This window comes from Eretmochelys imbricata, chromosome 9, assembly GCF_965152235.1.
Source record: "Eretmochelys imbricata isolate rEreImb1 chromosome 9, rEreImb1.hap1, whole genome shotgun sequence".
Lineage (NCBI taxonomy): Eukaryota > Metazoa > Chordata > Testudines > Cheloniidae > Eretmochelys > Eretmochelys imbricata.
The window spans coordinates 82,475,995-82,488,112 of record NC_135580.1 but is presented as its reverse complement, the minus strand read 5'-3'; the positions used below and the strand labels follow the sequence as shown (position 1 = coordinate 82,488,112).

Here is a 12,118-nt window from a genome sequence, read left to right as displayed (position 1 = left end):
CCAGTTCTCTCTGGCCCAACAGGGGAACGATATTGTCCCGCCCACCTTGCGTCTCACCTACCAGCAGGGCTCCCACCACGCTGCCCATGGCCACGCTCCCCGCCTGCCCTTCCCCACGCAGCGCCCTCCGCCCTGCCCCGGCTCCGCCCGCTCTGCGGGAACGGCCTTTGCTGTGCACTGCCAGCGCAGTCCCCGCCAGGTGGCGCTGCGGCGCAATGGCCAGCGGCGCCAGACCTCCGCTAGCCGCGGCTTGCCAGGCCTCCTCAGTGGAGTTCCGAGCCGCCGGCTTCCCCGCCCTGCGCCAGCCCCTCTCTATGGATCGCCGATGCGGATGGGGCTGGGGAGAAGATGGCTCTGTCTAGGGGGCTGCGGTGCTGCCAGCGGGTGCTCGCCTGGGTGCCGGTTGTTATCATCACCCTGGTGGTGCTCTGGTCCTACTACGCCTACGTGTGCGAGCTCTGCCTGGGTGAGTGGGGGGGCTCTGCCCGGCTGGGCTGGTGGAGGGGCGGGGCCTCTCCCTGGGTGAGTGGGGGGGAGGGGGGAGCTCTCTCCGGGTGAGTGGGGGGCTCTGCCTGGGTGGGCTGGGGGAGCTCTCTCCGGGTGAGTGGGGGGCTCTGCCTGGGTGGGCTGGGGGAGCTCTCCCCGGGTGAGTGGGGACTTTGTCCGGGTGGGCTGAGGGGGTTCTGCATGTGCCTGGCCAGGGACCTAAAATTTGGGTGAGTGGAGGAGTGAAGTTCTGCTTGGGGGACTGGGGAACAGGATTGAGGGGGCACTGGATGAATAAATGTGATTGTGTGAAGCAGCGACAGTAACCAGGGGTGAGATAGAAGCTGACACCCCCGTATTTCCCCCCATCCTGTATATGAGTGGGGTGTGTATGTGGGGTCTCCCAGAAGGAGAGGGGGGATTGAAGAGAGTCTGGCAAGAGGAAAGAGCCTAAATATTTGGCCCCAGCCTGGGGGGATGGAGAGGATTCATTCCCTTCCAGACTGGGGAGGAGATGGGGAGACACAAACTGTCAACTCTTAAGTGTTTTTTAAAAATCACTATTTAGGCCCCCCAGAATAATGGCAACTGTAAAAATAATAGTTTTTAGATGCTTATTATTTCCCTTCTGGGGTTTGAGTAAAGGCTCAAGCTTTTTCCTGCAACCATGAACGCTAGAATCTTCTTTTAAAGAAATAAAAGCTGAGATTCTTATGACTGTGTGACTCCAAGAGCTTGGGCTTGACACAAAACCCTAAATATTTTGAGACTTGTGATACCATGAGAGTTGACAGCACTATGATGGTAGTAAAAGCAGCATTCATATGCGGGGTGAGAGTAGCAGTGTTTGTTCTGAGCTGCACGTTTGGCCGTAAATAAATGCTTTGCGCATGGGCCCTTTAAATTCTTGTTGAGTAGATTACCCAGAAAAGAGACACATCCAGATATAGACCAGTTGGTCAACATCTGTGGTCACTTGGACACAACATCTGTCACCACTGATCTTGCACTGACTCTCATCTCAGAAGTGCGAGACAGGGGTAACAGTGACTAACTTTAGGTTTGCATTGTCCAATGCAAGAGCAGTAGCTCACAAACACACCATTATTTGTGAAGTTATGGATAAGGACCCTGATTCTGCTAGTATTACTGAGTCTTAATAGGATGATTCATCTGGTCTTGTGTTGGCACAGTTGGGTCCACAGGGAATGTCATTTATCATGAGTTTCAGGAGAGTTGGGGAGGTGGCTCTGCTCTTTGCATCTTACTATGTCTATACAGTTGCAGTAGCAGAGGGGAGTATGTGTAAACAAGCAGGGGAATCACACCCCGCAGTTGGTACTATAGATGTAACCTTAGATGTAGAAAGTGACTTGTTCTAATGACAGATATATTTGTTTCAGAGAGGTAGCCATGTGAGTCTGTACCAGCAAAAAAAAAAACCCAAAAAACCAAGGAGTACTTGTGGCACCTTAGAGACTAACAAATTTATTTGGGCATAAGCTTTCGTGGGCTAAAACCCATTTCATCAGATGCCTGGAGTGGAAAATACAGTTGGAAGATAGATATATCTATGTACACACACACAGAGAGAACATGAAAAGATGGGGGTTGCCATACCAACTCTAATGAGACAAATCAATTAAGGTGGGCTGTTATCAGCAGGAGGAAAAAAACCTTTTGTAGTGATAATCAGGATGGCCCATTTCAAACAGTTGACAAGAAGGTGTGAGTAACATTAGGGGGGGAAATTAGCATGGGGAAATAGTTTTTAGTTTGTGTAATGACCCATCAACTCCCAGTCTTTATTCAAGCCTAATTTGAGGGTGTCCAGTTTGCAAATTAATTCCAGTTGTGCGGTTTCTCATTTGAGTCTGTTTTTAAAGTTTTTTTGCGTTTTCTATTAGTATGCCAGTTCCAGGATGCGATTAATTTGGGGAATGTTTGTGGTGCACTGGGCATCCCACTACCCCAGATTCATGACTGAGTTCTTTTCTTAGTTAATGTTGAACTGGTATTGTTGGCTGTTGAATGTGGAGTTGAATCTGAATCTCATATTTTCAGATGCTATGGCGATGGGTTCATAAAAATAAATATGAAGTTGAGGGGGTTGGGGGAGACACAGACCTCCAATAAAATTTCATGTTAATGGACCCTGAACCGTATTTAAAGGTGGTTTTCATTTAAATTAAATAAAGAATAGTGAGTGATGCTGTGCAATGCAGACCAATTTCTTTTGTCTCTTTATCTAACCTAGGCTTTTGCTATTTGAATGATCAACTTATAAGAACAATGAGTTCTGTCTGCAATAAATTGCTTTGTCGCAGTACTACCTAAGAGGCTAACGTGATTATTAGTAAGTTTGCAGGGAAGTTTAAAATAATATGATGCATGTAATAGTATTTAACATTTCCATAGCACTTTGTGGTAGGATGTCTGGGTGCAATCTATGAAGGTATTTAGGCACCTACATCCCATTTATAAGCACCTGAGTCCTGTTTTTAAGCACCATTGCAGCCCTTAAAACTCCTATTTGGCTACCAACTAAATCAATAGTTGCCTAAACTCACTCAGCACCTCTGGGTATGTGCACTGCAGCCTTTCTCTAGGTGCCAGAGATAGATCAGGTGAGTGCCCTAGTCACCAATCTATGGAATATCCTGATGTAGGTCTTCCTCAGTCGCTCCTATTGAAAGCATTCCACTTTAATTTAAACCAGTGGTTCCCAAACTTGTTCAGATCCTTGTGCAGGGAAAACCCCTGGCGGACCGGGCCGGTTTACCTGCCGTGTCCGCAGGTTCGGCCGATCGCTGCTCCTTTGGCCTGGAGCAGCGAACCGCAGCCACTGGGAGCCGTGATAGGCCAAACCTGCAGACGCGGCAGGTAAACAAACTGGTCCGGCCCGCCAGGGGCTTTCCCCGCACAAGTGGCAGAACAAGTTTGGGAACCACTGATTTAAACAATGGAATAATAAATAGTAATTGGGCCAAAGAAAGAGTTAAAATGACTCCATAGCCTAGTGATTAGAGCACTCTCCTGTCAGATCCCTGCTCAAATCGCTTCTACCCCTCAGTAGGAAGGGGGACTTGAATCAGGATAGTCTCCAGCATCCTGGAGGATTACCCTGTGCATTAGACTACAGGCTATATGGAAAGTCTTCCTGATCCTCCTGTCATTTGGTTTGGGTCCCATGTGCAGCTTTGGTGACCAAATGCCTATGTTCCTCTGGGTCCTGGATCACTAGTAAAGATGCCTCCTTGCAGCCCATAGTTAAGTGCTTATCTCTGTGAGAGGGGCCGGGCTCTCTGGTCAGCATCTCTCATTGGCTAGCTTAGGTGGCTCCCCACCTAGCATGCTGGCTTTGTGGATTACAATCTAAGGAGCGGTTTCAGAGTAACCTAAGTAATCTAAGGAGCCTATCCTTCCTCATTCATTTTGTAAGGAACCTAGGTGCCTAACTCAGGCTTTCTGGATCTCAGCAGCATTTGTGTGATTTTTCTAGGCACCTAAAAGGCATCGCAAAGCCTGAGTCACTTCATGGGTCACCACTTATGTGCCCATCATGTGACCCAAGAAGGAGTTAAACCTCCTCACTAGGCAGAAAGGAAGACACTGTACCTAAAAGAGATGGGTAGAGCTGACAGCTGTGTGTGTTAAGCGACTGGGAGGTGGAACTGATGGCTGTACCTCTTTATTGGGGTAAAGCCAAATAAAGGAAGCAGAGGTCATGAGAGAGGAGTGAGGGATGTTTCTGAGATGAGAAAAGAGCTGCTTTCTGGTCTCCTCCTAACCTAGAAGGCTCTTGAACCAGACCCCAACAAGGGGAGTGGCAAAACTGCAGAAACATTTGCTTGTCTTGTGCTCAGAAGGACTGTACTGGTGGTAGGCAAGGCAGTAACCATGGTAAGATCTATTTTTGTTTTTCTACAGTTGGAATAGGTACAAGGAAGTTGCCCTGCATTTGTTGTTTCATTTCAACACATAGTCAAGAGAAGCCACCCCAGGACTTTTTTTTATTTTCCTTTTACTGAGATTAGAACTACGTAATTCCTTTTAGGAATTAATTTAAAGGGACTGTAGCCCCCAGCTGCGCAGATATTGTCAGTGGTTTATTAGCCCAATGACACAAAGAGGTTAACAAAATATGTACCTAAAGTACCATTGGAGTTTTGGAAAGTGTTTTGATAGAAGGGCTATATAAGTTTAGTAATAATAATAATATTTAGTTCTTATAAGATCAAATCCAACTCCCATTAAAGTCAGCATCCAAATTCCCTTTATCTACTTCCACAGGCCCATATCATGCTTTTCAACTGTAGATTGTTCTGCAGCCACAAACTGGGTGAAGTTTTTCAAACAGGGTGACAGTGAGGGAAGAAGAAGTTTGTTTCCTGTGTTCTTGGCCAAACCATTGGTCTCTTCAAAGCCCATGCAGAGCAGACAGGACCTCAATGTCTAAAATTTCACCTAAAAGAGATGCATGCATGCACACACACACACACACACACGCACACCACAAACACAATAACTGTATGAAACTTAGTTTATCTGTATTGGAAGGATGAATGGCTGAATTGATGCTCTTAGGATTTGAATCTGCTTTTCTAGGGAATGCACATATCTGAAAACTGATGCTTGGAGCACAAAGTTGGCCCTTCTGAACTCTTGGCATAATACAATTTTTCTTTTAAACAGATTCTGTAACATAGTACCACTGTGAGTTTGAAACAGTGTAAAGGTGATGTACTCTATTCTAGAGGGAATATCTCATGCTATTATCACTGCAGCTATTGCTGCCTAATTTGGATATAAAGCCATGCTTCAGAGGGGATCTGGTTCCAGTGACTGGCTGATGGATGCTACCACAGCATGAGAATGATAGAATGAGATATGAATATTATGCCACGTCAAGGAAGAGGGAAAAGAACAAACTGTTGCAAAACCATAGAGTTAAAGCAGGGATTGGCAATGTTTGGCATGTGGCCCACCAGGGTAAGCTCCCCGATGGGCTGGGCCAGTTTGTTTACCTGCCGCATCCGCGGGTTTGGCCAATCGCGGCTCCCACTGGCCGCGGTTTGCCACTTCAGGCCAATGGGAGTTGTGGGAAGCGGTGCGGACCAAGGGATGTGCTGGCCACTGCTTCCCACAGTGGCCTGGAACAGTTAACCGCGGCCAGTGGGAGCCGCGATCGGCCGAACCTGCGGATGCGGCAGGTAAACAAACCGGCCTGGCCCACCAGGGGACTTACCCTGGCAGGCTGCGTGCCAAAGGTTGCCAGTCCCTGGGTTAAAGCTTCCACTCCCACTAAAGCAGAACCTTGGGCTTATGATGCATGGGGGGGTCCTACTGTGGGCATCAAAATGAGCCTTAGGAGGGAGCCAGGCAGCAGTTGTGTAATGCTAGTGAGATCTCATAGTGCTGATTTTCAAAGAACCAAAGAAAAGGGAGGAGGATATTGCATATTCAGATGTGAATAAGTGACCATGCATAGGCAAATGATAAATTTTGCTGTGTTTTTCAACTATAAAAACCTGATTACTTAGCTGATTTCAAATAGCCTATGGCTCAAAAGTACCAGATAGCATGGCATTAACAAAAGCCATCTTCATCAACATATGCAATACATCTCAGTTCCTATTCTAATTTGTATTTTCCATGTGAACCGGTTGAAAGACCATATTCAAAGAGTAATTATCAATGGATCGCTGTCAAACTGGGAGGGTGTTTCTAGTCGGGTCCTGCAGCAGTCAATTCTGGGTCAGGTACTGTTCAGTATTTTCATTAATGACTTGGATAATGGAATGGAGAGTATGCTTATAAAATTTGTGGATGACACCAAGCTGGGAGGGATTGCAAGTGCTTTGGAAGACAGGATTAGCATTCAAAATGGCCTTGACAAATTGGAGATGTGGTCTGGAATTGACCAGACAAAATTCAGTAAAACCAAGTGCAGAGCACTACACTTAAGAAGGAAAAATCAAATGCACAACTACAAAATGGGGAACAACTGGCTAGATGGAAGTACTGCTGAAAAGGATTTGTTGGTTATAGTGGATCACAAACTGAATGTGATGCTGTTGCGAAAAATGGCTAATGTCATTCTGAGGTGTACGAACAGGAATGTTAAATGGGAGGTAATTGTCCTGATATACTCAGAACTGCTCATGCCTCAGCTAGAGTAGTGTGTCCAATTCTGGGGGCCACACTTTAGAAAAGATCTTGTCAAATTGAGAGCGTCCAGAGGAAAACAACAAAAACGATAAAAGATTTAGAAAATCTGACCTGTGAGGAAAGGCTAAAAAAACTGGGCATGTTTAGTCTTAAGAAAAGAAGCCTGAGTGGGGGACCTGATAAGTCTTCCTGTGTGTTAAAGGAGGTTATAAAGAGGGCTTTCAGGTAGGACAGGAAGTAATTGGCTTAATCTGCGGCAAGGAAGATTTAGATTAGATATTAGAAAATGTTTTAACTGTAAGGGTAGTTAAGATCTGGAATAGACTTCCAAGAGAGATTGTGGAATCCCCATTATTGGAGATTTTTAAGAGCAGGTTAAGCATACAGCTGTCAGGGATGGTCCAGGTTTACTCAGCCCTGCCCTCAGCATAAGGGGTTGGACCTGAGTTATGTTCTGTCATGGGTATCAGATAAATTGATGAGATTAAACCTGATGTAGTTAAGTCTTATTTACCCAGGTAGAAACTGCAGCTGTTTTGGAAACATTGGGAGTTCCAAAAGGCCAGAGCATTGATGTTTTCCCAGAAGCTGAATAATGACTCTAAAAATGGCATGGAGGGGCTAGCCATTGTTTCTAGATAAATGTGGATCAGATCTGCTCAGTTTTCAAGGTGGTTTTACCCTGTCGTCTAAACTTTTATGGTGCCTGCTACTGACATAAGAGATTGTGTGTTATCATTCTAATGTAAGCATTTATAACTCTTCATCTAAATCATATGACCCCAGGACAGTCAAGAGTAGTAGGAGCTCCTTAATACCACAATATGTACCAACAACTTCTCTTAATTCATCAGTATCTCTTCCTGTAGAACCCAGTGTTTTTCCTTGGAGAAGTCTCCCTTTTAAATACTGTCTTGATCCCACTAGGTTTAGCTTGTTGGAGCAAATGAAGTCACAGCCCAAAAACTTGTTTATTTATGAGTGTTTGCCAAAAGGTGTTGAAACTTTAAAAAAAATCAGAGGTTACACATACTAAGCTGTATCTCATTGTCTGATCATATGTGTAAAGTTACCTGTGTAACTTCAGTTTCCTAGGCGGGTAACTGTGTTTTTATTCAACTGTCAGTTTTAGAAATATTTGCCTTACTTGTAACAGAGTTCAAAAACACCCAAATTTCTGAAACAGAGGTTTTTTAATCTTGTTCCCTCCCCAGAGAGAGAGAAGAGACAAATTTTGGAAATGAGGGAGAAGTATCAGCTAAAATGACAGGATCTTTTTGGACCTTAGTTTCTTTACCAAAAATGTATTGTGGCTAATGACACTTGTGCATTTCCTGAGAATTTGTTCTTTTTATCCACTAACAAGGGTCAGCTTCATAGCCACTAACCACCAGCTGAGAACTGGGCAGATCTCCTATTGCATCCTGTCAATTTTGCCACTCCTTAAATCAACGTAGAGGGATAACTGCTGAGCAACACAAAGCTCTCACAGCTCTCCCCCTCCCTCCTCAGGGGCAACTGCTCTGTACTCAGAGTAGCTGTTGAGCAATGTACCCCTCCTCCCTGCAGGCTGAAGCAAGCAGTGAGCTCCATAGTGCTTTTGGTGCCCTGTTAATCCAGATTGCAGCTAGATGGGTCCAAGTAAGACACTGTGTGTGTCATTGCAGAGTACCACTGATTGGCTACCTGGCTAGGCCATGACAGTCTACTTAAATTTTACATTAATACAAAATTAACTGTACTATCCATGGATATTAGTAAACAAGACTTCCAATGTAGAAATGAAAGCAGCTGTAAACTAGCTCCAAGCAGGCATATCAGTAAATAAGTGAAGATGTTATTTGGACAGGCTGTTAGAGGAGCCCTGATTATCTGCAGGCATCAATACCATTGGGACTCCTGAGAAAAATTACATTTTGTTGGAATGGAAAATGGTGTAACTAAGATGATTGAACTTTTTATTATGGAGCCCATTCAAGGGAATAAATGAAAAGAGCTGCTTTCCCAGGTGTAGTGTTATGTCTGATCATGGTTTAATGATAAAAATTGGGCATCATTTCTTTTTGGTCTTCTAGCATATTGAAGTTCTTTTTTATTTTGTTTTAGAAAAGATTATAGACTTCTTTGGGAATTTCATCTGCTGCATAAACATATAGTTGTTTTTTCTTTTTCAGTGACTCTAACCAATCCTGTAGAACAAGGTAGGTGAATTTTATTAAATACGTTGGCATTTGTCCATAGTTCCAAAAGTGCACAAACATCTACTTAAAAGAAAGCAGTTGAAAATCATTTTTTGTATATTTATGTACATACAGCTCTCAAGAGAAGGAAGGGGAAGGGTATTCGTGCTGAATCTCCAAATAGTAGGATCTTTCAGTTCAGTAACAAGAAAATTTAAAAGCAAACATTTCCATGCGCCAGCAGACTACAAACAATAACTTCTTGTAGAATTCCATTAAACCATCATACTCTTTCAATATTTCCTTCCCCCGATTGCAGATTACCAGGATATGTACAGCATGTATCAAGAGAAGTGTTCTAACCTCTCTCCATGCTAGTGAAAGGTGCCAACTGGAAGTGGAAACCCTCTGTTTATTCCCAGAACAAGTACAGCACGGGCAACAGGCATGCTCCCAAAGCACCTTCACACACACTATCCTACTTTTTCTGTAAAAATACTATCTCTAAACAGTAGTTCAGTCCCTGTGGCCCCAATTAATGTTCTTCATTGTTGTATCATTTAATGCCATTTCTAATGGTTTTGTAAAATAGACATCTCTCGACCAAGACCACTAAACTCATTTTCCATAGGCCCCTGGGCAGCCATTGAATGATAATGACTTTCAAACTACAGTCTCTATATGAATTACAACTAGCAGCCTAGGGGTGAAAGGTTTTATGTCCCATTACTAGTTCACCACTGCACTCTCCTTGTTCGCATGCACCTTCTTCAAATTCGTTCAGTAATGTGAAAGTTTATTCTTATGGAAGCAGAAACAGAACTACAAGGTCACTGAATAAATCAGTCAGGAGGAGCAGGCAGTATTAGACAGAGCTACCATTGGCACGTACTGTCAGTGGGTTAAATTCCAACCCTGTGCTATGGGGGTCAATGGGAGTTTTGCCATTTGGTCCTTTGAGCCAGATTCTCTGTCCTGCTCCATCCCTTTTGTTCTACTTTAATGGTACAGAGGAGATGCATTCTGGCACTGTCTCCCCTGCTGGAGATTTCCACAACATGGGAGAGTCCCCAGCAGGTGTATAGCTGGCATACATAGCTCCCACACAACCCATCCCAGGGGATGGGGAGGAGTAGCAGGTTTACTGATCCTCATCTGGCAGACTGGCCCTTGAGAACCCATGTCAGCCAGAACAGACGAGCAGCTTCCAAGGCAGAGAACTGGAGAGCTGTAACTCACTCCCAGATGGCCCCCTCTTTCAGTGCTGCACCAAGCAGGTTCTCTTTGCAGCAAAGTACTACCCCAGTATTTTAAGTGGTCACAAAAGAAATGTAGAAAACATGGCAATAGGTTAATGAGGATCCAGCAAAATGTATCTTATTTTGTAAAGTTTGCCAGTGAACTTAAATCACTGTGCATTTAAGTTCCCTGGACAAAAGTTTGCTCACCCTGATCCTTTTTTCCCAGAGAAGCCCCTCTGTGCCACCTAACCAGCATAACTAAACCTTCAGCAAGAGTTATCTCCTTAAATGCCAGTTTAAGAATGACTGAGTGCTTGCCCTATCCTGCTGGGATACCACAAAATGAGTTAGTGGCTTGTCACTCCCAAATAACTAGCATCCCTTAGTTATGTCTCTTTCATTCTGCCAATGTTCTTTAAAAATATGTGCCCCCAAAAGCAGTACACTGTTTTATCTGAAGTCAGTGGAGTATTTGGATCTGCCCCAGTGGGAGCCATTTCCAGTGTGAATTCCATTACTCCTGAGATGAGTTTCTTATTGCTTAAGGCTACTTTGCACTACCAGAGTAGAAATTCTTTACTGATGTCACTCAGTAAATCCTGGGAAGGAGCAGGGAAAATGTCTTGGAAGGGTTGTGAAGTATTTCTCTGTGAAATAGAGCTTTTAGGACATCTCAACCTCTCAGAATTTTTTCAGTCCACCACATGTGTACATACCATGTATATTATTGGTATGCACAGAGAATCCTACATTACTTCCTAAATTACTATATTCTAGCTCTATATCTATATATAGTGAATGACACACTGGAAAGATCAATAATGCATCTAAATAGGCATTCTATCAACAACAGTGGGCGACATGGATGCTTCAGAGGAAGGTGTAATCTCATATTGCATAGAATTGTGCAAAAAAGCTATCTGAAGAAGGTTGATCTTGTGGATAAGAAACAAGACCAGAAATCAGGGGACCTGAGTTCTATTCCCAGCTCTGCAATAGATTTTTTTTTTTGAGTTTATTTTAATTTGTGTGCACGCCTAAAGGCAGTGTGATGAGCACACTTCAAATAAATAAACTTAAGATAACAATAACGTACCCTCCCCGAGTGGATAACTTATTATTCACATTGAAAGGGCCAAATTTTCAAGTCTGTACTCAGCCTTTACACTAGCTAAATTTCCATAAAATATAAGTAAGGAAACAGGATTTGTCTTGGACTATAGCCTTCTGACTCTTCCTGTGGTGGTCATATTAATTCTGAGTTCAACATGATCAGGAAAAGCACATATTTGCATCTATTTAAGTGACAGACTTAGAAATAAGGCTGTCTCCTGATTGCAGATATAACCAAGAGTGGCGGGTGAACATGCCGTTGGGGGGGAGGCTAGCCCCCGGCCCCTCCCCGTCTACCCGAGGCTCTGCCCCTCCACTTCTGCCCGCTGGAGCCCAGAGCACCGCTCCCTCCACAGCACGCCCTCAGCCCCAGCGCTGGGCGGGTGGGCGGCTCAGCTGGAGCACCCCTAGCCCCAGAGCACTGGCTGGACGGACGGACGGGCAGTGCAGTGTGGCCCCATCCCCAGCCTGCCTGTCCCAGCGTCTCCACCACAAAAGAGCAGAAAAGGAACTGGAAGCAGGCAGGAGGGGTCTTGGGGGCGGAGCATCGGCAGGGCCACGCCAGGCTGTTTGGGGAGGCACAGCCTTCCCCTGCCTATGCTACCCACTGCCCATGGATATAACTGTAGTTAATATTGTAGTTTTGTTTAAGCATTTAAAAAAATATCCAAGCGCTTTGCAAAGCTGATGCAGAACTGCCCTTTGCCCTTTTGAGTCTCTTCATATGCCTCATTTCAATATCTCATGTCCTCCCAAATTCTTTCAAGTAAAGAAGTTTGTATATTGAAATAAGATTGCTCCAGGTACCTTGTTTTTCATATGATAATGATATCGCTATGAATTATAACCCTGCCTCACAGCTGTGATCATTTCCTGTTTTGCCTACTTGCTGAAAAGAAATGTTTTCCCATTTTGCTTTGTCACATG

General features: G+C 44.4%; 1 protein-coding gene across 2 annotated transcripts in view; it reads left to right on the top strand.

Moving 5' to 3' along the window:
• Nucleotides 1-235: 235 nt before the first annotated feature.
• The window catches only part of ZDHHC15 (zDHHC palmitoyltransferase 15), a 40,651-nt gene continuing 28,768 nt past the window's right edge, over nt 236-12,118 (top strand). For both annotated transcript variants that reach the window (XM_077825795.1, XM_077825796.1), the window contains exons 1-2: nt 236-466; nt 8,832-8,858. In XM_077825795.1, the coding sequence (XP_077681921.1) occupies nt 349-466; nt 8,832-8,858 (145 nt within the window). In that variant the 5' untranslated portion in view covers nt 236-348. The remainder of the gene's footprint in view (nt 467-8,831; nt 8,859-12,118) is intronic.